We start from the raw sequence: 27841 nt of genomic DNA on the forward strand, positions 1-27841 counted from the left end.
CACAGACTGGATCCTTTCAGGGAGGCAAGGCGGCGTTATTACTCTCTTTAACGGGAAACTCCGGGGCTTTTACAGTTAATGGAGAGGGAAAGGGTAGTCCTGGGCTCGAGCGCGGGACTCTCTCCGCAAAGACCTGAGATGGAGAGACACGGTGGGGAATCGGGGCACAGCAAAATAAACAGCCGCAGATAAGATTGGAAGGGTCTGGAGGGCCTTGAGTGCCGGCTCACTCCCGCAACCAGAGAGGAGCCCCCGCCGGTTATTACAGGGCAAGACAGGGCAAGATCCGGTCTCAGAGATTCTCTGGGAGGGCCAGCGTGAGCCAAGACTAAAGACAGGAGGAAAACCAGGGGGTGGTCGCAAGTATCCAAGAGGGAAGTGATAATGGGTGGCTGGGGAGTGGAAAGGAAGTTGAAAATGAGATTTTTAACAGGACATTTTTTACTTTGAACTAATTATAGATTCACAGGGAGTTGAAAAAAATGAACAGGAAGGTTCCATGTACCCTTCGCCCAGTTTCCCCCAATGCTAACATCTTACATAACTGTGACACAATATCCAAATCAGGAAATTGGCGTTGATACCATCTACAGAGCTTATTCGGATTTCACCATAAAGGAGCTATTCTGAAAGACTAATTTGATAGAATTTGGATTAGACCTGCTTAACTGGAGAGGGAATGTTCCCAGAATAGGCATGCTCCGTGGGCTTCCCAGCCCCGCACCCCAGAGCGAGTGGAAGTACCAGGGCCAGGGATTCCAGATTTGAACATTTCCATGTCCACGAGGGCGCCTCTCCAGATGGTGCAGGACTCTCTGAGGAGAGAGGCTGCTGCAGAGACTAGATGACAGACAGACACGCCAGCAACCCCGGCTGAGGAAACAGATCCAGTCAGAGAGCAAGTAAAGTGGCCTCATTTCCTTCCCTTTTGTCCTTGGAGGGAAGGGGAGATTGGCATTGACTCAGCTGTGGGCAGTGAGGTGGGGAGGGCTGGGAGGAGGTATCCAGAGCATCCTGGCGTTTTTCCTCCTTAATTTGCTATTCAGAACTGTAGGCCCAATGATGGACCAGTTTCTCCACCACCTAGAGACGAAGCTGTACTTTTAAGAAGAATTTCATTCACCAAGCATTTTGCATGTGACATTTATTGAGCTTTGCATTCCATTGCATTTTCTCACATTCCCATCCCACAGATTAGGAGACTGATGCTCTAGGAGGTGCTCATTAAGTGACTTTCCAGAGGTTGTGCGGGTGAAGAGTGAACCTAGGGACACATGCAGGTCTGTGACTCCAATCTATTGATGTAGGGACAAGGAGAAGCAAGAGTAGGGCTCAGCTCTGTACAGCTCAGTGGAGACTACAAGATTCTTTCACATCGATGAGTTCAGTTGATCTTTAGAGCGGCCTTAAGACAAGTGATGCTATGAACTAACGTAAACAGGTGAAAAAAAACTAGGCTCAGGTCAAGTAACTTACCCAAGGTCAACGAGGAAGCCAGCCAGAGAACCCAGAGTCCAACTGGAGTCTGCTACACTCCAAGATCCATGCTCCTCCCACCTTGCCACTGGGCTGTGGAAAGGCCTTGCCCTCACCCTCAAGTGTCATACAGCCCAGTTGGAGGCCAAGGCCAATACTCAGAAGGACAGCTAATGACACAAAGCAGGATTTGGGAAAGCTGGGCAGATCAGGGAAAGAGATGTGCTGGTGGATCCTGAGGGACAGTGAGACTTGGCTGTCCCTTTAGGGTGAGTATTTAGACAGGTGAAGCAGAGGGTAGGAGGGAATTCTGGGTGGGAAGTGAGTCATGAACAAAGGTGTGGAGGTAGAAGTAAGTGATTCCTGTGCAGAAGGGAGTGACCGTGCCAGCTGGTCTGGGTGAGTGTTGCAGATGGTGCCATAGGAAAGGATGCAGTGGGAGGGGGCATGTGCTGGGAGACAGAAAAACCTATGCCGCCTCCCTCCTGGGCTGATCATGCCTTGCGAGGGCAAAGCTGAATGAAACATCCCAAGAACCACTGGAGATTCAGGACTCCTTGGAATGTGAAGGGAAGGAGGCTGTGGAGAGAAATGAGGCTGGAGGGGTAGCGGGGCCCAGCCCCAAAGCACCTTGAACATCTGCTGGGAAACTTGGCCTCACCAGAAAGCAGGAGCCAAAGAATGAATGGAAGCACAACTTCAATTTGCAATTGAAGATCCACCTTGCACTAACTGGAGCCCTCCCTACCCCTTGCATCTGTGTTAGGTGAAACCATAAATTTCCTCATTGTTTAAGCATTGGTTCTCAAAGTGTGAGCCCTGGACAAGCACCATTGCAAATGCATGGAATCCATCCCAGACCTGCTGACTCAGAAACTCTGGAGGTGGGGGCCTGACAGTCTGTATTGTAACAAGCCCGCTAAGTGACTCTGATGCATGCTAAAGTTTCAGAGCCACTGATTGACCTAACTCGAGCCCCAGACATGTTATTTGCAGCTCAAAGTCTTTATTACAGTGGTTCTTAGCCTTGGCTGTATGTTGCAATCACCTTAAAAAATGCTGATGTCTGAACCCCACATCCAGGAGTTCTGATTTAATTGGTCTATGTTGGACCTGGTCATGAAGAGTTTTTAAAGTCCCCCCCCCCCAGGTTATTCAAATGCACATTTAAGTTTGAGAAGCAGCTGTAAGGGATACAGGAAGCTAATGCAAGAGGATATATAAAAGGGGATGCTCTGAGAGCCAGCCCTGATGGCCTAGTGGTTAGAGTTTGGCACTCTCACTTCCAGGTTCGCTTCCCGGTGGTAGAACCACACCACCCGTCTGTCAGTAGCCATGCTGTGGCAGGGGCTCACACAGAAGAACCAGAGGACTTACAGCTAGAATATGCAACCGTGCACTGGGGCTTTGGACCAGGCACTGGCCACGGGGATTGATCTTACAAGGTCAACCAGCCAGGCCTCTGTAACAGATATCATAGGGCAGTGGGGTGTGGGGAGGAGCTGAAAATGACTGTTTTCAGCTTGCAAAGTGTCTGGATGGTGGTGCCTTTCCTGGGGATGGGGAGCATGAGGGTCAGGTTGAAGGAGGAAGCCTGTGGGCTACAGTCTTGGAAATGATGAGGTCTGTTTCAATTCCTTCAAGGTTAAGGGAGCTGTGGAACATTCAGAGGGAGAGGTCGAGCGGCAGTGCGATACGTGGTTGTGTAGCTTTGGGGGAAGGCAGGGCAGATAGAGGATAGAGGGTCCTCAGCAGAGGCCAAAGGGGATGGCATTGCCTGGAGCTTGCCATAGGGTAGAAGGAGAGCAGGCCGATGAGGGACAGGCAAAGGAAGAGGCACTGTCGAGGAAGGAGAGTCTGGTGAGAATTCTGGATTGGCAGAGAAAGAGTGGTTCAAGAAGGAGGTCTGAGGGGAAGGCAAGAAGAGCGCTGGAAAGCAAGTGTTGGATTTGGCAACGAGGGAGGCAAGTGAGTCTGTGCATCAGCGAGCCTGGGGTGCATGGGGGGAGGAGGAGCCCAAAGGCAGGGGGCTGGAGGTAAGTGGGAGGGGAGGAGGGACAGACAGCAACTGTAGGTGACCCTCTCAAGGGAAAGTGGCATCTAGAAGGGAACACAGGGTCAAGGGGGTGTCTTATGGGGACCTTCCTGGCAGGGTGTGAGTACGTGAAGACAGCAGAGCACAAACTGCCAGGATTTCACCTTTCAGAGAGCCACTACAACCTGTGTCTGCAGCAGCAAGGAGCACTTAAGAGGCTGGGTGCATCTGTCACCCACACAGTAAAAAGTGGCTGAAAGCAGAGGCTCTGGAGACAGACAGTCTGGCTGCGCACCTCCCCAACGATGCATCCTTGGGCTAGTTGACCTCTCTGAGCCTCAATTTTTCCTCTATAAAAAGAGGATGATAGTAATATTGTGATAACTCTTCCATAGTGCTATTTGCCAGGCACTGTTGCAAGTGCTTTATGTACATTTACTCTTAAATCCTCATAACAGGCCTGGAGAGGCGGGTGTTGTGGGGAGTAAGTGAGTTAATATACATAAAGCACTTAGAATTGTGCTTGGCACGAAGTAAACACTAGATAAGTGTGTTATTATTATCATCCACATGAATGAGGGAAAGTCAATGCCCACGGAAGACCGTCTCCTGTTTACATCCTGCAAACGTCTCCAGAAGTCTGAGAAGATGTGAGAAGACCGGCCTCATGGAGCTTGAATGTCAGCTCCATGAGGACAGGGTACGGCAGTGAGGAATCCCAGAGCCGAGACCAGCGCCTGGTCCATAATACTCCCTCAGTAAATATTTGTTAAATGGATCAATGAAAGGATCAATGAAGTATTGGGGCCATTTACCCCGACTCCCCATCTGGAGTTTCAGTTCCTTCTAAGCCATCCCAACCAGTTGCCATCCACCCTCTGCTTGCACATCTCAGAGTGGGGAGATCACTAGCCCCTGTGGCAGCATGTTCTCCTTCTGGATAGTTCTGATGGGAGACCCTGTCACTTCCCCTCCTTGGTCCTGCTCTGCCCTCTTCCAACCTGGAAGGTGGTGAGCCTCTCGGAACCCTCTCCTGGCCATGGAGGGAGGATTTCCAGGACGAGTATCTGTCATCTCTCAGCTGGATGACAGCAGCGGCCTATGACGGCTCTCCCTGCTTCTGCCCTTGCCCCATGTGGGCTGTTCTCAACTCAGCACCTGGAGGGATCCTGTTAAGAAGTTGTGTCTGATCTTGTCCCACCTCTACTCAAAACCCTCCGGTGACTTCCAGCTCAGAGGACAAGCCAAGGCCCTTTCATGGCCTGCAAGGCGCTCTGCAAGACCACCTCTTGCTGCCAACCAGCTCTCTCTCCCTCCCAGATTGAGACGTGCTGACAGCCCCCAACAGTTTTTGTTTTTATTGGTCAAAAATTCTTTACAAAATCCATACACACTCATCCACACACACAAGATGCCTGCCCTGGTTTGGCCACCCCCTGCCCAGGTCTCTCCTGGGATCAGACCTTCCTGGCCTCACCCAGGGACGCCAGCCTGCAGCCCCTCCAGGCTACCAGTGAAGGCACAGAGAGGGAACCTCCTCTTCTGCTTATCTGCTCAGAAACAGGGGCCTGTGCCCCACCGGCCGGGGAGCAGGGGGAGTGACAGGGAAACAGGATTGTCCACGTCCCTCCTTCAAGCTCCCTGAGTTGCCGGCTTAGGCCTCTGAGTGTCACAGCTGCTAAAGCTTCCAGATCATCTTCTGGTTGAAGCTTTCCCATCCCCCCTTTGCAGACTGGAAAATGGAGGTCCAAAGAGGGAGTATGAGTCCCCCAGGTCACAGCGTTAGTCACTAGTACAGCAGGGACTGCAACTCAGTTCTTCCCAGCTTCCAGGACGCTGGAAGAGACTTGGGCCTGGCTCGACCCTCAGGAAAGGGGACAGCCAGGGCCTGGGGCAGGAGGGAGGGCCCAGAAGTTGTCCCTGGAGCCCACACCCAGGGAAAGCAGCCCCAGGGCAGCTGAGTAAGCGGCAGGGTCTGGCCAGCGCTATAAAGGGTTGCCAAGGGTGCCCTCTGTGACCGCCCGTGTGGCTTGCTCGGGTATACAGCCCGGGTCCGTCAGGATACTGGTGGATGTGCTCAGCTGGCGTAGGGAGTTCAGGACAGCTGGGGAAAGAGAGAGACACCTCCTGGGGTTAGGGCCCCACCCTTGGATGCGGAAGACAAAAGGATGGGGGAGGTACTAGTTGGCAAGACCGTCAGCACCTCCTAGGACCTCTGTCTGCAGGTGTCCTGGTGGCCGGAGAACCATTGAGGGGGCATGGTGGGATGGCTGAAACTCCAGGCTGTTAAAGACAGGCTGGACCTGGGGCTGAGAGAGTGGAACCCCCTGTTCTGAGGCCTGGACACTCTGGTGGGAGGGAGGTGGCTCACGTACTTGGTCGGAGAGCAGGCAGAGAGCAGTACTGGTCCAGCCAGGCCAGCGAAGTCTGGCGGAGGCTCTGCAAGCTTGCCGTGGACACCATCCCGTTGAAAGACTCGAACAGAGGCCGGATGAGGATGCTGAACTGGGCCCAGGTCAAGGAGCAGGCCTGTCGTCCAGCCGATGCCCTCACACACCTCACATGTAGGCCTCACATCTGGCCCAAAGCAGGGGGAGGGCCTGGCCGGTGTGGAGTCTTGAACCCGTAGGACCCCTACTGTAGCTGCCCTCCACCCTGCCAAGGCCTGCAGCTCTCTGGCTCTCAGCCCCCTCCCGCAGCCCCTCCACCACCCTTCTTCTGGGCTGGACTATCCCCCATCCCTGGGCTTCCTGCCCTGGATCAGTCAAGAGCTTGACCAGGTAAGGGAGGAGAGTTTCCACGTCCTCCCCAGGGCCCAGCTCACTTCCAAACCGGCCTTGGAACTTTCTGAGGGAAGGGCTGTGGTCTCCTCACCCAAGGGCTCCCCCCTTGGTTTCTTTCTGCTCCCAGCCCATCACTGGGCAATCCTGCTAGCCACAATGCCAAGGGCCTAGAAGGAGGGGGCGGAACCGGAGCCCCTTCCCCTGGGAGCAGCTCTGAGACCCTGCCTGGCTGTGGAACCAAGCCTGTAGTCGGGCATAGCCTGGTCCAGCTGCAGTGCTCACCCGGCCACTGGCAGGTGAGGATACCACCCAGAACTTCCAGTTGTGCAGTGTGCGGGCCCGGACATAGTCATCAAACATGTCTCGCATCTGGTCGAAACGCTGGTGTGTGATGGGCACCCCGGTGGCAGGCAGCTGCTGCTGGCACAGGCTGGGGGAATGGGGGGTGGGGTTGGGAGTCAGGCAGCATGCCCCCCGTCCCAGCGCCTGCACGTCCTCCACCTACTTAATGGCAGCGTTGAGCTCCTCGATCTGGTCCCGCAGCTGCTGGGCCTCCTCCTGCATGGCTGCCCGCTCCTGCTGCAGCATGGCGATATACTCGGCCGTCTTCTGCAGTGTGGTGGCTTTGCTCATCTGCGGGCATCACCAGGGAGGGCTCAGGTGCTGGAGGCCCCTCATCCCGGGACCCACTGAAGCACTGGGGCCGGAGGAGGCAACTGTGCATGTGGAGGGCCCTGGGATTTGGTCTGGGTTCTAGGAGTGCCAGCCTGGGTGGGGCCTCACCTTGAGGCTGGGCTGGGCACTGAGCGTGCTCACCAGCCCGTGCAGGGTGTCAAATCCCAGCTTGATATTGAAGCGCCGCTTCTGCTCCGCAGAGATGTGTGTGATGCGCCGGCTCTCAGTCTTGAGGGCAGACAGCGAGTAGGGTGAGCCTAGGAGGGAGTGCGGGAGGCCCTGGGGGTGCACACAAATCTTGGGGTGGGGGGATGGTGCCACCTTGTTGTTGTCTGGACGGCCCCGGCTTAGGATGGGTTGAGGGGGAGAGATGCGGACGCTCAGAGTTCCCGGGCCTGGCATGGAGCTGAGCTCCCCAGACAGCCGCCGCTCACCTCCTGTGGCAGGGACACACAGACCCACAGACAGACCGACACAGGGGAGAGGGTCCTATTGTCTGTCCCTTCATCCTGGCCCCAGATACAGTCCCCCACTCCTTCCCTCACTCTGTCCCCGAGAGCCCCCCAATTCCTGTAACCCCTCTTTACCGCTGGGTGCTGGAGGCGAGAGCCGCTCCACTTTGGGGACAATCAGGGGCCTGGGAGGGGCCAGTGTGGCTGGGCCAGGAGGTGGCCGGGGCGGTGTAGGGGCCGGGGTCGGGGGAAAGAAGGTGCAGGGGAACTCAGGGACCGTCTCCTGCTGGGGTGGAGAAGGGCGGAGAGTTGGGGTGAAGCCCCGGGGCTCGCCCCCACCTCCCAGTGCCGGCCATCTTACCGGGGACCCTGGGGGCCGAAGGAGTGTGCTGGACACAAGTGGTGGCTCCAGGGCTTGCTCAGGCTTGGCTGTGCACAGGCAGAACTGTGAGGGCCACTGGGGCTGGCCCCAACCCCATCATCACCCACACTCCTTATGGGTTCAGAGCCCACGTCCCTAATTCCTCGCCACCCTGCCCCCCAGCTGAGCCTGCCCCTTAACCTTCTCCTCTACTCCCACAGGCTCCCTGCTTCTGCATTTGGTCCCCATCTGCCCCTCTCTCGACCCTGCGCCTCACCTGCTGTGAGTAGCTGTGTGAGGCAGGGGTTGTTGTCCCCAGCAGTGGCAGTGGGGCTGGCAGTGGCAGGGGCCAAGGTGCGGGGGCTGGGCTTCTGCCCCCTAGAGGATGGGGTGGGGGGCTTGCCTCTGGGCCGCAGGCCTTGGGGCACTGTGAAGTGAGGCCCCAGTGGGGGCTCCGGATACCCAGAGGGGAGAAGGGGAAAGGAGGAGGGGGTGGAATGTGGGGCAAGTGGGAAGGCAGTGGGAGCAGGCAGTGGGGACACTCCCGGGGCAGGAGGGACAGTAGGGAAGGAGAATCTGGGAGAGAAGAGAGACTCTTCCTGAAGCACAGCAGGGGGCGGAGCCATGGGAGGGAAGTGGGGTGGGGGACAGGGCTCCAGGCCAGGCCCTTTGGCAGGGGTAGAGTATTCGAGGAGGGGTGTGGGTGGGGGAGGGGCTGGGAGCTTGGGCTTGGGGTCTTCAGGAAGGAGGAAATCAGAGCTCAGGAAGGCACTGGAGTCCAGGGGGCCAGGGCAGCTGCTCCGAGCCTGGTTGGGAGGACAGATAGAGAGCAGGGGAGAAAGCTGGCCTTTGCGGCCACCCCGGCAGCCTCCTGCTTTGGCTGAGCTCTGGACTGGGCACTAGGAGAGAGAGGAGAAATGATCCCTGCCCTCCAACACACACACCAGGGAAATTATAATTTAATAAGGAGAGGGAATGGAATACATTGATGCACAAATTAGGCATAAGAAAGAGCATCAATCTTCCTGCCCACCCATTCATTCACCAAATAATTTATCCATCCATCCACCAATCCATTCACTAACCCATCCATCCATCCATCCATCCACCCGCCCATCCATCCATCCATCCCTCCTCTATCCATTCACCTACATATTTATTCTCATCTATGAGCTAGCTCATCTATCTTTCCATCAGCCCACCACATACTAACCCATTCACCAATCCATCCAACCATCTATGCTTCCTTCATTCATCTACCAACCCATCCATAATCCATCTATCCACCATCTATACATTCACCAGCCATGTATCCAGCCCATTCATTGATTCACCAAACTCATTTATGAATTCATCTACCAGCCCATCCATCCAACCAACCACTCACCCACCTATGTATACACACCAACCCATGTAAGCATCTACCCCCATCTACAACCTGTCTATTCACCAACACACCCATCCATACACTCATTCATTCATCACTTGCTCAACCATTGGGTCACCATTTACCCAGTGCTGTTAATGTGCTTGAACTGTGTTAGGCATGGAAGTGCAGTGGTGAGGAAAACACAGCCCTTCCAGCAAGGAGCTCACTGTCTAGTCCAGGAGAGAGACCCCTCAGCAATGAACTGAAAAGTCTAATGATGGAGGGAAATGGCACCTATCTAACCTAGCAGCAGGGAGGCAACATCTGAATTGGGTGTGGCAGTTCCTGAGCCAAAATGGTAGACTCACCGTTTCCTAAGCATGCCTGCTCAGCTTCCTGACTCCACGCTCCCATTCATGCTTCTCCTCCCATCTGGCTTGCTTTCTACTGGTCTTTTCTTCTGTCCAAACCTGACCCGTTCACTAAGGCCCAGAACTCCCCCTCCTCCAGGAAGCCCTCCACAAGCAACCTAGCCCTCGGTGGTGCCTGCTCCATGCTCCCCTGCCCTCAGCCTCCCTCCCACAATCATCTTGTCAGTTCTGCTTCACCAGGGTCTTTCCTCCCCAGCTGAATTGCACCCTCCTGGAGGGCAGAGATGGGGTTTTTCTCCTGCTCCAGCCTCTTGGTCGACCAAGCACAGGACTAGCACCTGGGAAGTACCCTGAAAAACTCCTGGACATAGGCAGGTGAGTGGGACAGGGCTGGGGGGGGTGGGTGTGTGGCGAGCTCACCTGCAGGCGGTTATGCCCTGAGAGGTGGGTCATGCCTGAGGAGGCAGGGGGCACTTCTGAACCCAGGATCCCACTGCTGAAGGGGGAGTCGGCCATGGGGCTGAAGCTGGGGGGCTCTGGGAAGTTTGAAGGCATGGGCGTCTGTGGGGGGCGGTAGTTGGTGAAGAAATCTGTAATTGAGACACACAAGGCAGCAGCAGTCAGGGCTAAGGCCTGTCTGGAAGCAGGGGGAGGAGAGCGGGCCTCGTGCCCTGTCCCCAGGCCAGAGTGGCGGTGGGGTGGGGGCCAGCGGGGGAAGGGGGGGCTTCCACAGGAGATTGTGAAACTGGGAGAGTTTCTGTCTCACTCAGGGGAAGCAGCAACAGAGGCTCGAGTGGGATGGGCCTGAGTGGGAGACAATGGGGGACTGTGTGGGGCTGTGAGCAGGACCCCAGGCAGCAGCCCTCCCATGGAGCCCCACACTTGGCTCATGAGGCCCCCTTCCCCATCCCCATCCCCAGCCCTGGGCACTCCCGTGTCTGCTCCTGTTACCAGCCCTGCTGGGGACATAAAGGGCGGTAAAAGTGCCAGGGAGGGAAAGGGGTGGGGTCCAAGGGAGGAGGTCTGGGACGGGGAGGAGCCCCAGGGTGACAGGAGTTCAAGGGGTGAGTTAGGGGTGAGGGGGCGGGCAGTCAGCGAATCTGGGACAAGTTGCTTTGTTGGAAGGTCAAGAGATGGGGCTACAAGGATGGAGCCCGGGCGTGGAGTGAAGGGGCTGAGGGGGTGACAGCAGGGGTCAGAGGGTGGGCTCAGAGTGGGGGCAGGAGTGGGGGGCTGGAAAGCCTGGAAGAGCTGGCGGGGCGGGGGCCGACGGCTTGTTTGAGGTGCGGGTTGTGTGAGCCCCAGGCTATTCTGGTTTGGGGAAGCAGCTGCCCGCGGCTTAACCACATCCCGGCCCGGGCGCCACCCGCCCACCCGCTCCCTTCCGGGCACCTTTCTCTGACCCTGACCAGCCTTCGGTCTGCACCGGCGCCCAAGGCCTCCTGGTCTGGTCAGATCTGACCTCACCAGCCTTTGATGGGCCCAGGCCCCCAAGCCAACAGAGCTGGTCAGGTCTCTCTCCCAGGGGCCACCTCGAAGGAGACCCAGCAGTGGGACAGATACGACCACACAGAACCTCCAGCCTGACAGGGTTAAACCAGTGTGTGCCTCTTGTGTGACTCTGGGGCTCGGGTGTCGCTGGGCAGCTGGCTCTACGTGTCAGTGTGTGGTCTCCCCCGTGTCTGTCCCATGGTCTGTAGCTCTGTCTGTGTGCACCTGCCCTGATGTGAGGTGTTCTATGCTCACGTCTGTGTGTCTGAGTGTGTGTGTATGTGTGTCTTTCTCGGCCACAAGGTTAGAAGGCAGGGATCGTCTTGCTGTCCTGCTGCCTCCCTTTAACAGCAGGACTGGGTGGCAGAGGGTGAGCGGTCACTGATCCTCCACTCCCCCAGGACGATAAGCCTTGTCACTAGGCCCCTTGAGGCCTGGGCTCTAGAACCAGCTGCCTACTCAGCCCAGTCCCAGGATGACGGCCACAGAGCAGCTCCCTGCTCTTGTTGCTGCCCACTCCCCAGGTGTCACAGGCCTCATGGCGCAATGAGCTGCTGGGTCCATCACTGAGGCCCACCACCCCCTTACCATAGATTGCCCACTTGTCCTCATTGGCCTTGAGAGAAGTCGCTTCCTAGTCCTAGCCACCCACTGAGCCTGAGTCCCTTCCTAGCCGCTGTCCCCCCACTGACCTGCCGTCCTCTCCCCAGCCCCTCTCCCATCATCAGCCCCTTCCCCTTCCCTCGGCACCCCTCACCAGACCACTTGTACCTCACCGAGCCCTCCCCTCACTAAGCCTCCTCCCTCCCTCGAGTTCCGGCCCCCTCACTGGGTTTCCTCTCAAGTGAGGAGCTCCTGGGGAAAATCAGAGGCAGCCCCGCTGGCCCCTGTGCTCCTGCCCTCCCTGTGCATGGAGCTCTTGAAGGGGCCACACCAGCCACCTCCTCTGCATGACATCCCCTACCACAGGTTGCCCATGCTCGCCCCCACCAGCAGCCACCCTGGATTGAGAGACGTCGCTTCCTAGCCCCAGGTTTGCCCAGAGCCGGGGGTGGGGGTGGCTGGGCTCCTACCTGTGGCAGGGGTCTGTGTGCCCAGACAGGGCCGCTGCCCTCCCAGGCCGGTTTGCTCCCAGGGCACTGCCATCAACACTTCTGCCCCCACAGTCCCCACTCCCGCCCAGGGCTGAGGCAGGGGTGGGGGTGGTTCCTCATTCCCTAGTTCCCGCCCCACAGGCCTCCACCTCTTGACTGATGGGCCCAGGACCCTGTGGGGAAAGAGTGGAGGGGTCACCGAAACTACGCCGGGACCTCCTTTCTGTCCCCTGGGTCTTGGCTGAGACAGGCTGAGCCCCGATGTCTACCTGACCCCCAGAATGGCTCCGGAGTCCCCAAAGTGTATGAACTTCGGGAGCAGCCTCCAAGACCCGCGGCTGAATGAAGAAAGCAACGTGGGAGAGTTGGTTGTGAAAATAGAAAGAGATATCTGTCCCCATGCGCTATTACAGACATCAGTACCTCTGGTGGGATGGAAGAAATGAGTGACCCGGTGCCCTGGGGGTCAGGAGACGGAGGCAGGGAAACACACCACTTTAGAAAGTGCCTTACAAGACACGATACCTGAGATTTTCTTAAAAATAATATAGCAGGGGAGAAGTGTGTGAAGTCTAGAAGAAACAAGACTGGCCAAGAGTGATAAATGTTGAAGTTGGTGATGGTTCCACGAGCATTCATTGAACTACTCTCTCTCTACTGGTGTGTATGTTTGAAATGTTCTTTAATAAATAGCTTTTAAAATTAATTATGTAAATAATAAATAGACCCAAACAAATCAAAGTCCCTGAGAGAGTCCCAGCATCCATTGCTTTCCTGGGAACTCCCAGAGCCTGCAGCTCCAATGCCCCGGTCCCCTCTTCCCTGCCCAGGTTCCCTGTCTGACCCTGCCCGTCCACCCCACCCAGGGGGAGGGGTCTGCCCCACCTGAGATCTCCATGAAGTCATCCAGGCTGGGCTGCAGAGGTGTCAGGTCTGGCTGGATCATGTCAGCATTGCCGACGTAGGCTGGAGGGGGCAGTGGTGCCGTCAGGAACAGCAGGAAGGGTGGAGTAGGGGCACCCATCCCCGCTGTCCCCTCTTGGCGGCCTGCACTCCCACAGGCCTCCTCCCCTGGGAGCAGGCCCTCACCGTCCTCTGGGGGCAGCTGCAGGGGCTTCGGGCTGGGCTGAGTCATGGTGAAGAGTGTGTCGGAGATGTCGGACAAAAAGCAATCGAGGTCCAGAAGCTGCCGCGTGCCGGGATCCTCCTCCGGGCCCCCCAGCAGCACGGGCACCACGCTGGAGAAGAGCTGCTCGCACCATCGCTCCGGTGGCTGCCACCCGCCTTCCGCCTAGGAGACAGAGCCATCAGCAGCCCCGCTCCTCCCCATCTGGGGACACAGGGGTCACCCACTGCCCCAGGCCCTTCCATATCGCCCCGGCCTGGGAGATGAAATGATCAGCTGGCTAGAAGGCCTCTCTTTGCACAGACCCTCCTCACTTCTCTCTGGTGGGCCCAGTTTGCTGCCTGGAAGGCTAGGGTCACCCCACTGGCCTCTTAACATCGCCCCCCAGGTGACAGACAGGGATGGCCCGCTGAAGACACAAGGGTCCCCTTCCTGCCCCTGTGCTTATTCCCATCTGGACCCCAGTTCTTAGGGCCCTCCGTTCCCCCGTGCCTCCCCACCCCTTGCTCAGTCAACGAGAAGCCTTGGTGTTTTTCCACCACTGTGTCCACCAAGGCTTCCCTCCCCAAGGGGAGAAGGGCTCAGTTAGTCAGAGGACAACAGCCTCGCCCACTCCCTCACTTCCCATCCTCACCCACAGCCACTGTCCTACTCCCGCCACGCCCCGCCCCCACCCCCCCAGGAAGGAAGCTGTCAATTCTCTGGGTCCAGGGAGCACCCACCTGCTTGGGGGCCAGGAGATCCCCTTCTCTGCTGGACTTACGGAGCTGCAGGAACACAGAGAGGTGGACACTGTGTCCCTTGACCCCTCCTCCATCGTTCCCGCCAAGGCCTCCCCTACTCACAAGCTCCCACAGATCAACGAGATCCCCCACTTCCCCTCAGGAGCTCCTCTGCCCTGGGAGGTAAGGAGCTGCAAGGGGCCCCTGTGGCCACACGGTGGCGCTGTCGGCCTGGATCTTAATGGAGGGCGGAGTCGGGGAGAGCCCCTCCAGCGCTCGCAGGGGAAAGGTCCGGAGCCTCCCCCGGGCCCCACTGACCCGCTTCTTGTAGTAGATGCGCCACTTGTGGTACTCGCGCATCACCACCTCGATGCGCCGCTTCCAGTAATTCCCCTCCAGGACCACGGCCTGGGGAGGGTCGGGGAGAGGCTCAGTGCGAGGGTCAACACCAACGCGTCGTCCCCCCGCCGCGCCCAATCCGCGTCTGGGCCAGACCCTCCCGCCCAGGGCGAGGAGTGACGGAAAGGAGGGGCAGGCTTGGTGGGGAGGCAGGTGGGCGGTGGTCCTCAGTCTCAGCTACCTCCGGTTTCCGGTGCTCATCAGCCTCAGGCCCCTGCAGTGGGGTCACGAAGCCACACACGGGGCTCTTCCTCCGCTCCACATCTAAGAGAAGGGGGCCAGGTCAGCGGTGCCCAGCTCCGCCGTCTCGCACCCAAAGGGGACTAAGACTCAAGTGCCACACTGTGAAATCCTGCCTGGCTTTGGATCCTCAGATTAAGTGCCACCTCCTCCAGGAAGCCTTCCTGCCTGCTCTAGCCCTGCCATATCTCCCATTTCTATGCCCCTCTGTGAAACCTACCCCCCACACCTCCTCTGCCTTCCTTGGAAGCCTAGTAGGTGTACAGACAATGCTTGCTGAATGGGATTGTGGGGCGGGCCACAAGAACTGAGCTGCCCCAAGAAGGTTCTGGTCAGATTGGCAGGCCAGGGGTCCCCTGACTCAGGCTCCTTAGTACGGCCCTCGCTCATCTCAGAGAACCACTGCTTGTCCTTCAGGCCACCTACTTGAGCCTTTTTTCCACCTCCTCCACTCCCCTCCCCTCTCCAATCCTTTTGACCTATAAACACATGCCAGGCTCTCTGTCGCCTCCCAAACTTTCCCTTCCCTTGTTCCCTGGACAAGTTCACCTTCTTCCCCTCACCTCTTTGGTTCCCCTGAGACTCTGGCAGAGTGTCACTCACCACCTGCACTTCTGCATCTCCCAGTCCCACCTTCACCTCCTGTAGCTCAGCCTCCGCCCCCACGCCCGTCCCACCGACCCAGCTCCTGAACTCAGGGCCCTGGCCCTCCCCAGTCCCATCCTCCTGGACCTCAGCTGCTGAGCAGCCCCCTCCTCCCTCACCACCCCTCTCCTGCCTCAGCCCCGGGAGCCTTTGCTCTGTTTCCCAGCCTCCCTGACCGCTTTTCACCGGCCCCTCTGCAAGGCCCGGCTTGCGGCCTCTCTCATCCTGCCCTTGTCCAGTCTCAGACCCATTTCCCAGCTGCCTGGGGAACCTCCACTAGGATGTCCCAAAATGTGTTCCTCTCACATGTTTGGGAGCATCCCTCCCAAGCCTTTGCCTCCCTGCCAACACAGCCTCTCAGTCACAGGAACTCCCCATGACGCCCGGGGTTCCCGTCTAATCCCGGCACTCTCTCAGTTCCAAGGACCTGGGACATTTTCTCCTCCACATTCTCCCTGTCACCCCCTGGTCTGGTGTCATTTCTCACCTGACCTCCCTGTCTCCAGCCTCAACACCCTCTAGTCCCTCTTCCTGCTGTGGCCAGGCCAGTTCCCCCTGAAGCGCACTTCAGGCCTGAAGCCCTCCACGGCTCCTGAACCCTCCAGGATAAAGTCCATATCCCTTAGCTTGGCTTCCAAGGCTCCACGACTGGCCCTGCCTGCTCCTCCCCTTTCGTTCTCCTTCATATGCGCCACCTTGAAGCCAAACAGTGTCTTGCTGTTGCCCCACACAGCCCACACTCTGGTCTTATTCTACACGGCACTGCCCTTCCCTCCTCTGCCTTGTCCACATCTGCCCATCTGTCAGGAGAGCCCGGGGTAGCCCCCTTCCAGGAAGCCTTCCCTTCTCTGAAACCCCATGGTCCTGTCTGCCTCACTCTCCGCCCAGCCCTGGCCATTTCTCTGCGTGCTGGCCCCCGCTGGGAAGGAGAGCAGGAGCTGTGTCCTTTGGCCCCGAATCCCGGCATCTGGCACGGAGCTTGGCACACAGCAGGCCTTCGAAACGCTGGAACCCCCAAGCAGTGACTCTTCCTGGCAGTCCTGACAAAGAGGACAATCGCTCACCCTTCATGGGTGTTGGTGGGGGCCCATCCTGCCTCAGCCCTCGGCAAACTTCCTCTGGGACAAATGAGGACACAGAGGAGGAGGTCCACCCAAACATCAAATTTATTGGGACCTTCAGCATCATTTACAAAGTTCTGTCCTAAAGGACATTTCCGAAACTATTCCCATGGGATTGGGGGAGGGGGTCTGTCCTGGTGGCTGAGCATGGCTTGGACAGAAAACAAAGGATGGGCCCAGGGGGTGAGAGCAAGGAGGGTCTCCAAGAGTATCTGCCCCTGGCTTATACTCTTGAGACAGGGCTGAGCAGGCCCGGCTGGGCTCTCCCTCCCCTGCCAGGGATCCTGCACTCTGCACGGAAGGGCAGTGACCATGTGGCTTCCTGGAGCTGGGGCGGGCTTTATCGATGAGTTCACCACTGATAAGTTCATCCGTTCATGCAGCCACCTAATACACGCTGGGGCAGGGTAGCCCCGGGGGGTCAGGACGCTCCAAGCTTAGGTGGGAGAGCTAATGAGAGCACACATACAACATGAGCGAGTGCATGGGGAGAGTCGGCCCCCAGAGGCGCACAGTGCTCGGGGTGGGGGGGGGGGGGCTCACAGGACACCCAGACGAGTTTGGGATGTGGGAAAGGAAGGCGTCTGGGAGGCCAGGAGCCTGGGGAGGGGTGGCAGGCTCGAGGAGGCGGGGCCAGTCAGCCTTCCAGCAGTCTCCTTGTCTCCCTTTCCTGAAGCCCACCCTCCAACCTTGGGTGCTCAGGGAGGAGGGGGCGTCCTGACATTTGTTGTGTGCCTGCGTGTGCTGCCCCTGCGACCACAGTAATAACAATAAATGCCAGCAGCGCACCTTCCGGGGGCCCCTGAGCATGAGGGCCTGGGCTGAGGCATGGATGCTCTCACTGAAGACCCACGGCAAACCTCAGCAGCAGGCTTCCTATTATTCCCATTTTACAAGTGAGCAGGCTGTGGCTAGCAGAGGCCAGGGACTCTCCCAAGGTCACACAGCTAGCGCATGCTAGAACTTGCCTCAAACCCACCTCCATCTGTCTCAGAATCTGGGGTCCTCCCAGCACCCTATGCACTGGCTGGAGACCAGAGTCTGTCTGTCTGGGCCAGGACCCCCGGTGGCATCAGAAATTTATTCTGCAGAGACAGATATTTGTGTCCCATCCAGCTTTGGGGGGGCAGGGTGAAACTCTGTGGGGGGACACTGACTCCCCCTGGCCTAAAAGCCTTATTGTTTGGCCAGGGCCCTCCTGCAAGTTTCAGAAATGGCAGAGACCCAAGAAAACATTCAAAAGGCACAGAGCTCCCACTGCCCGGCCAGGCGACCTGCGTGTTCTCAGATGAGGACGGGAAGCCAGCCAGCTGGGAGCTGTGGAAGGAGTGCCAGGCTGAGAGCTGGAGAGCCCTGACCGGCTGGCCACACCTCTGCTTCTTTTATGCCCTGTGACCCTGAACAAGTCACTCACCTTCGGGGCCTCAGTCACTCCTCCATAAAATGGGGGTAATAATACCTATCTCCCCGGGTTGCTAGGAAGCCTTAGAGAAGATGATCTGTGACAGTGCCAGGCACATAGGTGAACAGAGACGAGAAAACACTCCCTCTCTCTGCTTGGATGGAACCCAGCGGGGCCAGTACAGAGAATGCCCTGTGTGCGCCATCCTGGGCCAGGCTTCCCATTGCAGTGCAGCCTTTGATCCTGCAGCAGCACCGAACTGAGCTGGACAAGGTCCCAGCACACGGCCGACAGTCCAAGCCCTCTCAGCCTCTGCTACCCTGCCACAGGGGTGAGTGAGTCTTGTATCCCCAAATAAATGACCGTGACCTCCTCAAGGGTACATTGGATTCAACCATCATTTATTGAGCACTAACTTTGTGCCAGGCCCGTTCCTACCCATTATCCTTGTGCCAACCATGCAAGGTAGGACTACTAGCCTCATTTTATAGATGAGGAAATAGGTTCAGAGAGGTTAGACACTTGCCTGCAGTCACACAGCCAGCAAGAGGCAGAAACAGGGTGGGAAACCAGCTCTGGGTGACTCCAAGTCCAGAGTCCCTTCTACTATACCACATGACCTCTCTGGGCGCCCTCCCCAAAATCTCCATCGGGGGGGCTCCTACTGGGTGTTCAGAAAGGACTTCAATGAAAGGCTGGTGGAGACCAGTGGAAGATTCTCAGTTTCCCCATTTGCAAAGTGATGCAATCGGCCCAGACATTGTCTGACGCCTCTTTCTGCCCCGGCCTTGGAGGCGCCTGACTACACTAATGGGATGTAGAATGGGTCTTGAACTCTTCCCCAAATCTCAGCCCACCTTAGGACTTCCAAGGGGTGACCCCTGCTGTGCCCAACTTCACATTCCCCAAGGCCCTCTGGGGGTCCAAAGCTGTCCTGGTGCTGGGGGCCTGGTCTCCCCAAAAGACCAGCAGCCCTCTGCTGGTGCCGGCCCCGAGGGTCCTGGGGGTTTCCTGGGCAGCCCCACATGCAGCCCACTCACACTGGATATACCAGGCCCTCCAGATGGCGTTGTTGAGGCGGATCTTGTCTCGGCAGAGCAGCTTCAGCCCTTTGAAATTCTTCCACTTGGGGGAGACCAGCTTGCCGCTGTTAGAGGGAGAGGGCTGGGTCAGGGGGTGCTGGAGAAAGGGGAAAGTGGGAGGGCGCTTCTGCAGGGCTGGCTCCACACTCTTCCCCTGCACCAGGCACTCACCTAGGGTGGGCCATTTGAGGGACCCCCTCACTCTAACTGGCCTGAGATTCCTACCAAGACTCAGACCTTTAAAATACCCTCCCAGGTCCCCACTAGGGGCCCTTGTGTTCTCTGGTGAGACCTGCTTGTTAATCTGCTGCCAGAACCAAAGCCAGGGCTGAACCCTGTTGATCAGCTCAGTCCTCATACCCACAATGCCCAGCGGCCTCACAGGCCTCGTCTTCTAGGCTGGCGAGGGAGGGTTCTGGGACCCATTTCTTACTGAAGGAAATTGAGCCTTGGGAAGGGTAAGGGACATGCCCAAGGTCACATGGGGGAGACTCACTCAGGCCCTGTGGCTTTTTCTCCATCAGTCCTGCTGGGCCCCTTAGGCCCAGGGGATGGATAAAGTTTGTCCAGGTGGAGAGGGAGCCTTTTCACTGCCTTTCTGCTGTCTGTCCAGTCCCGAACCCCAAGATGCCAATCTGGACCAAGTAGGAAGGTGTGCCCCATCTCAGGGGTATGCACAAGACAATAGTAATCAGGGCCCAAAGGAAGGCAGCTAGGATGGTGGAGTGGTGGCAGTGGACAGACAGCACCCTGACCCTGACCCTAGCAGTCAATCAAATCCACCAGACGGAAGGGCTTCACACAGGTGAGGAGCTTGCTAGGCACAGGCCAAGCCTGCCACCCGCCGGGAGCTGACCTAGGTCATGATGTTCAGGGTCTTAGACCCCTGCCGGTCCCTTCCTCCCTCCCGGCCTCCTCGTGGTCCACAGGCCGGGGGTGTATCCAAGTCTCCTCTGGCCCACTTTCTCCAACCCTTGCTCACATGCAATGCTGAGGCCCCAAGGCTTAGGCTGCAGAAAGCCAGGCCTGCTCTCTCCAGGGACCTCTCCCTCATCCTAGGGGTGAGGGGTGACTGGGTGGTAGTCTGACTCTGCAACCCCTTGGGTACATGGGTCACTGGATCCCCTCTCCTCTCTGGTCTCCAGGATCCTGTGTTTGCTTTGGGGATGGCGGGGGGGGGGGACTGCCACCCAGGGCACAACAGGCCTCATTACCCAAATCGAGTACACAGCCTAAGCACCCAGGCCTGCTGGCCGGCCCTCTCCCTCCCGAATGAGATAAACACCATCTGTCCAGCAGAGAGACATGAGGGGAGGGGCACTCTGATACCTCCTGGGCCAGCTTCTTTTGTGGCACCTGGGGGGACTCCTGAGTTTGTTGCGCCTGCCTGTATCCCAGCAACCTCCCAGCCCACTCTGACCACTCAGTGCCCCACCCCCAGCCTGCCTGCCCTCTCTCCTCCATTTCCCTGCTGAGCCTGTGGCTTTGTGGCCAGGCAGGGTTGGGGGAGATGAGACAGTGACAACATCCAGGCCCAGGAGGAAAAGATTTGGGCTGTGCTGGGCCAGGCAGGGGAGGGGAGTGGAGGGGTCCAGCCTGGAGCAAAAGCCTGGGGCCAGGGTTCAAGATCTTCTTAGACCAACAGAAAATCCCGGGAATCTTGGGGATGGGATGGGATGGGGAAGACTCAGAACTAGCTCAGCCCCCCACTCCGCCCCCGTGTCTCCCTATCTCCCTAAGGAACTCCTTTAGTCTCCCTGACTGGGTCTTGCTTGCTCCCCCACATCCCTGAGGCCATGAGTAAGTGTTTTCTTGGAGGTTCCAGAACCTGCCTCCCTGGGGCTTCCACCCACAGAACCATGGAACATGGACCTGCTTCTAGAAGAGAAGGCCCCCCTCAGCCACACTGCCCTGCTGAAGGGAAAGCTGGCCAGTCCTCCAGCACCTTGCCTTGCTGTCCCCTTCCCATCCAGTCACTCTCTTGGGACACCCTGGCTTCTGCAATCCTCTCCCCTCCCGGGAACCCCTGTAATTAGGGGTCTTTAGGGGCTAAAACTGTTCCAGTCTGAGCCTGTGTTTTCTTCTACCAAATGGGGGAATCCGAAAGTTCCTCTAGAACTCAGCCACCTCCCTGCCCTGTGCTTAGGCCCCCAGCCAGGGCCGGACAGCTAGATGGGATATTCCGGGGGTTTAGGGGAAAAGCACAGCCCCCTTCACCTCAGCTGCCCCGACTGGGGTCACCTCAGCCCCCAGTCAGCCTCTTAGTGGGGGTCGTTCTCGCAGTGTGCTCCCTCCCCTCCCTTGCCACCTCCCCTGAGCCTCCTCGCCTTTTGGTCACCCAGAGTCCAGGGTGGAGGGTGGGCATGAGCCAGCGCAGGTAGAGCGGCGTGTAGTATAAAGCAGGAAGCTGAAGTTGGGGGTGGGTGGGACATGGGGGGCCCTGGGAGGACCTGGGGTGGAGAAGTGCCCGCATCCGGTGTACCAGAACCTTGGATGCCCTGTCTCGAGCGTCCCGTGATGCCCGAGTGGGGGAGGGAGGAAAGGGACGGGAATTTGAACTTTCCACATCGTCCGGCGCCCTGGACGATCAGGTTGCAACATGACCTGGGCTGGGGCCAGAGCTTGTGGGCCAAGGTTACACCGCTCCAGCCAATGGGGTCGCGGCTGGGCGGCCGCGGTTGGGGGTGGGCCGCACTCCCCCGCAATCTCCACCCCGGCTCCAGCTCCCGGTCAGAGCTACAAGTGCGAGTCCGTAGCCAGCAGTTCTCAGAAGGGGAGGAGGCGCCGCGGAGGAAGAGGAATATTTGCACAGAGAAAAGATCAAGGCTGGCCGATCCTCCTTTCTCCCCTACGGTTTTCGTTGATAATTTATCCTGGCCCCTCCGCTCCAGGGAACTTTGCTCCAGGGCACTGGGCCAGGACCCTGGTTCGCGCCCTCCCCAGGGACGCGGGTGTGGAGCTCTGGGCGGGCGCGGCCCTCGCGCTCTGCAACGCGCTAGGCGGGGGTCCCATGCTGCGTTAGGCGCTCAGCCCCGCGCGGCGACCCGGGTAGGCGAGCCCAGGCCTCTCGGGTACCAGCCCCGAGCGCCTGCAGCACCCCCTGCCGGGCCACGGCTGGGAACCTCTGCAAGCTGCGCCCCCCTGGGTCCGCCCAGGGCACCCTCCTCCCGCCACCCTCGACCTAGTAGGTCAAGAACAGGTGTCCCGGCAATTAGGGGGTGCGGGGTGGACGAGAGGTTGGGTTTCGGTCGACTTTGCTATGAATTAGGACAACCAGGGGCACGAGGAGTATCTCGAGGGTGCAGGAATAGAGTGGTTCTGGGCCGGGGCTGCAGGGGAGGGAGAAGAGGGCTGCAGGTGGTCGGGTGGAGTGGCCCCGGGGTGGAGAGTGGGGTTAACAGCATGGCCTAGGGTCCTGGGAGCGCGAGAGTTGCCCTTGCATTTCTTTGAGGGGCTAAAGGAGTCGGGATCGCGGAGAGGGGCCCGCGGTGGGCCTGTGGAGGTCGAGGCGGAGGGAAGGTGGTGCGCGCCCTCGGGAGGGAGGAATGGGAACCAGGAGGTATGCACGCCGGTCGGGGGGCCGGTGCGCTGGGCCAGGGTCAGAGGACGCTCGGGGCTTGGGTAGGGGTTGTCCAGGGTGTGGCTGGAGTATCCAAGGGCAGCCAGGGACCAAGGCTCGGGGCCGGGTCGGGTGTCCGGGGCCCCAGCGCGCCGTCCCACCAAGGAGGGCCGAGGCCGTCGGGCCCCGGAGCCGCCCTCACCTGTAGGCCAGGCTCATGCACTCGAAGAGGCGGGTGAGTGTGGGGTCGATGCTGCGCGGCCCGAAGTCGGCGAGCCCCACGGGCCCCTCCTGGTCGCGCCGCCGGGTTAGCGAGTCGCTGTGCGGCGACGACACCATGAAGTGACCGCTGTGGATGACCTGCGAGCGGAGCAGCACGCTCGCGCTGCGCCGGATACTCGGACCCTCCGAGTCTGTGTCAGAGTCCGAGTCCGGGCAGGGGACGACCCGCTGGCCCTGCAAGCCCGCGGCCAGACCTGCCAGCGCTCCAGCCATGGTCACCGCTGCTGCCGCCGCCTCGCCTGGGCACGCAGGGTCCCCGGGCACCGCTCCTCGGGCCAGACCAGCCTCATTAGCATAGCCCCGCCCCACAATCCCAATTGGCAGTTCGGGGGGACCCCGCCTAGGGAGCGGACGAGGCGGGGCTTGTATTAGCATAATCAATACGCCAGGTGTGCGCGCTCGGGCCGGGGAGTTCCCGCGGGTCTGGAGTTTGGAAGAGGAGGAGGTCCCTATCTCCTCTCCCCCCTTTCCTTCTGCTGTGACCACTTCGAGTGCCGGTACAACCGCCCCTACTTCGCTCAAAAAGGGTCTCTGGAGGAGTCAACTATCAGTCGTTCACCCCTGAGCCTGGAAGCGCCTCAGTGCCTGGGGTTCCTGCTTCCAGGGGCGCCCTCCGGTGAGGCCCTTCACCTAATTACTACCAACCTGCCTTCCCCGATCTCCGGCTCACATTCACCCCCTCTCAGTCCTCCACAAAGCTGGAAGCACCCACCTCTCCCGAGTCTTGTGTGGCACACAGGGAGGTCTCAGCACCCCCAGTTACCATTATGATCATCACTACGCCTGCACAGAGGCCCCAGAGGGTTACATGAATCCCGCGCCGCCGGCGGGTTCGGTACAGTGGTGATGGGTGACGCTGGCAGGGTGGAGCCTTGGTCACCCTGCCCTGGACATCCCCAGGCAGGCCATTGCTCAGGAGCTCTGGACCCGTCCTCTCACCGACCATGAGGTCCAGCTTATATTCTTGCTCTGCAGGCCCTCCTCTCAGCCTGAGGATACAAACCAGACTGTTTGGTCTGAGGTATTCACACCTGTCCCCTCACTGGCACCTTTAACAACCCTCAGAGGTGGGGTTCTTGCCCCACTCCGAGGGGACACCAGAGTCCACAGGAGGAAACACACCCAAGGATCTACAGAGGGACAGTAACAAAGCCGGATCTAGGATTCGAGGCTTCCCACCCAGAGCTGTCCCTGGTGGGGGGCAAGGGAGGGCTGGAGGCAATGCTAACTAACCTTCCTTGGCTTTTGCAAGGTGTGGTCCATGTGTGGTCATAGGAGGGAAAGGGGAGGAGGTGGTCAGCTGGGGGCTAGAGGCTTGGAAAAGGGTCCCACACAGTCCTACACTCAAACGGCAGTGCCCTGAGGGCCCGGGGAACTCCTGACATACTGAAATGCTTACCAGAGGCTGCTGATAGGCCCGCGCTTCCACCCACCCATGTCCCTTGGCCAGGTACCCTCTGTCCCTGCCAAACAGTCACCTCATGTTCCCAGGAACCCCAGCTGCTCTCCCCCACTTGCTCCCTGATGCTCTCTGCAGGGGGTGCATTTTCCCTGCTCATCTCTGCCGAATTCTGGGGGCCCTTGGGTGCCCACCTCAGCCTGCCTCCTCTGGAGAGAGAGCCATCCCTAAATGGCCCTTTTGGGACCCATGGCACAGAGACCAACAGGATGACTACTTATCCGTTAGGTGCCTGTCTGCCTTCTCCCCCAGCCTGTGGGCCCTAGAGTGTCTGAACCCCCACACTGGTCACTAGGGATTTGGGGATGCTTGGAGCAGGGGGTGCTTAGTGCACTGAGAGGAGATGGTGGCCACGGTGGGGGGGAGGGCGGGGAGAGGAAGCAGGGTCTCTTGGAACCTCCTAGCTAGCAGAGACCTGAATTGATCCTTGCTCTGCCCCTAATTCCATGAAGGACCCTGGGCAAATCGCTGTCTTGCTGGGGTTCTGTCTTTCCACCTGTAAAATGGGGAAGTTGAATTCAGTGATTTCTTAGGGTCCCGCAACTCTCACCACCCTTGTGTCTCTGCTCTCAGTGTCCCCAGCTCACCCTACCATGCTCCCCCAGGCCTCCTGTCCCCAGGAGAAACTCTCAGCATTGTCTCCTGCGCTTCAAGAGACTCTTCCCTGAGCCAGGCCTCATTGGGTGCATTGTCTCCCTCGTTCCATGAGGCTCCCTTTCCCCTGCCATCGGCTGGCCTCGACAGGCATCTGCACCCCATTTCTGCCCTCCTCAGGGCCAAGTGACACCTTTGGAGGCCGAAGCACTGAAAAGACAATCCCTCCATGTGTCATTCAAAACAAAACAGCACTACATTGTACAAGAAATGCAAGGAAGTCCAGAAATTCTGATTTCTCCCATGATGACATCTTCAACTAAAAAAATACACATATCAATTACTAAATTTTTTTTCCAAAAAAAAATTTTAACCCCCCAACCTTGCTGGGGCCTTGAATGTGTGCTTCATCTGCCTTGTCCAGTCTCCCCAAGGCATCCGTACGGCCGTCTAAGGAATCATGCACTTCTCATTCCAGGCACTGTGTCCAACTCTTGGGCAGCCTCATCTGTAATCCTACTGGGGTAACACTACCTCCTGTCTACAGTTGAAGAAACAGGCTCAGAGAGCTGAACATTTGCTCAAGGTCCCCAGCCAAGAAAGGCCAGAGCCAGGTCTGACTCTGAAGTCCAGGCTCCTTCACCTCTGAGACTGCCGCCTTCTCCTCTTAAATATGATGCTAGCCATAGTCAAACTAGCTGGTGGTACGGGGGCCATGGCGTGCCTAGCCTTGGCCCAGCCCATGCAGGGTGCCCTTGCCCAGATGGCAGTGCAGGCTTGTGTGAGCCAGCCCGGCTCACCCTCTAGCTCCCTTTCCCACTCGGCCTCTCACTCGCTGCCTGGTGCTTATAGCTTCTCTACAGACAAGTCTTGTTCTCGTGGAGGTGCAGCACAAGGTCCTGACTGGGGTGTGAAGACCTGGCTGTCCCGGCGGCGATCCCGCCTCACGCAACACCATCCCTGTCTCCCAGCCTTTGTTCTCAGGTCCCTCCCCTAGGCTGCCCCTCCATGTCAGGAGAGCTCACCCATCCTAGAAGCGCCACCTCCACCTCTGACATCTTCCCTGAGTTCCCACAACCCTGATTCAGACACAACTCTGATTTCATTGGGCTTTGCATTCGAGTGAGTGGTGCATATGCCTCTCTGTCCCACTAGATGGCGAATTCTGTGAAAGCAAGAATCACATCTTACTTCTCTCTATAGACCACTTTCCTTCCATGTGCAAACGTGCAAATGGGTAATTGTTGAGTGAATGAGTTTATATTATATCTGTCTACTTAGTGTGCTCATTCTTTCTATCTATCTGCCTATCCATCTATCCAAACACACACACGCAGAGATAACATTTATTAAGCACATATTATGTGTCTGTCCCAGTGCAAGGTATTTCACTTTTGCAAAAGTTAAAAAATATAAGAAAGCAAAGATTCAACACTTTTAATACTCATAGAGACAGAAAGTAGATTAGCAGTTGCCAGGGTTTGGGAGTAGTTGGGTGTGGGGAAATGCTGAGTAAGTGCTAATGAACACAGGGTTTCTCTTTGGGGGATGAAAATGTTCCAGAATTAGATAGCAGTGATGGTGGCACAACTTTGTGAGTATACTAATAGCCACTGAAAAAAGGTGAATTTTGTAATATGTGTATTATATCTCACATCAGGCACTTTAATACCTTATTCCCTTCACTGGTAATCCTCTCAACTGTGTGTGCATGTGGGTGTGTTAGTATTTTTATCGCCATTTTACAGAAGAGGAAACTGAGGCTCTGAGAGGTGAAATGATTCAGAGAGTTATTGTGAGAGTTAATTACAAATAGCTAATATTTATGGAGCCTAACCTAACCAGTCTATGGAATCTTCATAACAGCACCATGATTTTCAACCAATTTTGTAGACAAGGAAACAGGCTTTGATGAAGGTCACAAGGTAAGAAGAGAGCTGAGATTCGGATGCAGGCATTCTGATGCCTGCGTGCCCCACAAGTACCTACCTTCTCAAATGAGAAGGACTAGCAACCATTCACGAGGACGTGGTGCGAGCAGAGCCTCGCCAGGATAGGGCTGCTGCCAGTGTCACTCTGCACAATGTCTTTGGAAAACTATTTGTCAGTATCTGCCAGAGCTGAACATCCACATACCTCACGACCCAGCAGTACCACAGAAATGTGTGCCTATGTGCACCAAAAGGCACATCCGAGACTATTCATAGCAGCATTATTCTTACTGACTCAATACTGGAAACAATCCAGATGTCTATCAACAGGCAAACGGACGACTACAGCGCCGTGCAGTCACTCTACGGAATATGAAGACAGCAATGAGAACGAACACTCTACAATCAAATGCAACCATATGGATGAATCTCATGGACAATATGTTGAGCAAAAGAAGCCTGACATGGAAGTGTATCTGCTGTAAGACTGCATTTATCTAAAGCTCCAAAGTGGGCGGGCCTATGGTGTTGGGAGTCAGGGCTGTGTTTAGCCTCAGGGTAACTAGAAGGGCTAGAGAAGGGTTTTCTGGGGTGCTGCTAACATTCTGTTTCTTTCTCTGGGTTCAGGTTACATGGGTGTGTTCACTGCGAATATTCATTGAGCTGCATACTTATGATGCGTGCACTTTTTATACGTATGTTAGATTTAAAAGTTTTTTAAAAGAGAAACCAAGTTTGCACATGCGCACACACATACACACACAAAATCTGCCGCTCCACCTCTGGAGTCACCTCAGATCCTGTTACCAGGCTGGACAGTCAGGAAGCCTCACTCAAGCCTGCCATGGCTGGGGGTGGATGGGCATGTAGGTGGGGGGAGGAGGGAGAGGACGCATCAGCCCCAGAGGAGAATTTGGCAGAGGGGGAGATCGTTGAGTGAGTGGAGGAAGTAGAGGATGGAGAGGTGGACAAGAGTGAGGAAGAGGAGTCTTAGCTCTGTTGCTAACTGGCAGCATATTGGGAAGTCATTTCCCCTATCTGGGTCTCAGTTTCTGCATCTGTAAAATGGATGAACAGAATCATGAAGGAAAAAATCATTAAACATGGCTACATTAAAGTGAGGAAGTTGGACCAGATTAGTTTTCATATCAGAGGCACCCAATTGTTTATCA

At 57.4% G+C, this 27841-nt stretch overlaps 1 protein-coding gene across 15 annotated transcripts in view; it reads right to left on the reverse strand.

Annotated features, from left to right (window-relative positions):
- Nucleotides 1–4854: 4854 nt before the first annotated feature.
- MLXIPL (MLX interacting protein like) overlaps nucleotides 4855–27841 on the reverse strand; it is a 31049-nt gene continuing 8062 nt past the window's right edge. The window contains exons 1-17 of one of the 15 annotated variants that reach the window (XM_001504504.5): nucleotides 22606–22999; nucleotides 18803–18909; nucleotides 14536–14618; nucleotides 14274–14363; nucleotides 13956–14000; nucleotides 13197–13398; nucleotides 12993–13073; nucleotides 9943–10112; nucleotides 8060–8588; nucleotides 7783–7850; nucleotides 7557–7707; nucleotides 7291–7406; nucleotides 7078–7197; nucleotides 6800–6927; nucleotides 6601–6724; nucleotides 5887–6016; nucleotides 4855–5615 (exon numbers count right to left, since the gene is read on the reverse strand). In XM_001504504.5, the coding sequence (XP_001504554.2) occupies nucleotides 5497–5615; nucleotides 5887–6016; nucleotides 6601–6724; nucleotides 6800–6927; nucleotides 7078–7197; nucleotides 7291–7406; nucleotides 7557–7707; nucleotides 7783–7850; nucleotides 8060–8588; nucleotides 9943–10112; nucleotides 12993–13073; nucleotides 13197–13398; nucleotides 13956–14000; nucleotides 14274–14363; nucleotides 14536–14618; nucleotides 18803–18909; nucleotides 22606–22898 (2556 nt within the window). In that variant the 5' untranslated portion in view covers nucleotides 22899–22999 and the 3' untranslated portion in view covers nucleotides 4855–5496. Of the gene's footprint in view, nucleotides 5616–5886; nucleotides 6017–6600; nucleotides 6725–6799; nucleotides 6928–7077; nucleotides 7198–7290; nucleotides 7407–7556; nucleotides 7851–8059; nucleotides 8682–9942; nucleotides 10113–12992; nucleotides 13074–13196; nucleotides 13399–13955; nucleotides 14001–14273; nucleotides 14364–14535; nucleotides 14619–18802; nucleotides 18910–22605; nucleotides 23000–27841 lie in introns of those variants that run through there. The other 14 variants (XM_070230832.1, XM_070230830.1, XM_070230829.1 and 11 more) reach the window with 14 other exon arrangements.

This window comes from Equus caballus, chromosome 13 (genome assembly GCF_041296265.1).
Source record: "Equus caballus isolate H_3958 breed thoroughbred chromosome 13, TB-T2T, whole genome shotgun sequence".
NCBI classification, from domain to species: domain Eukaryota; kingdom Metazoa; phylum Chordata; class Mammalia; order Perissodactyla; family Equidae; genus Equus; species Equus caballus.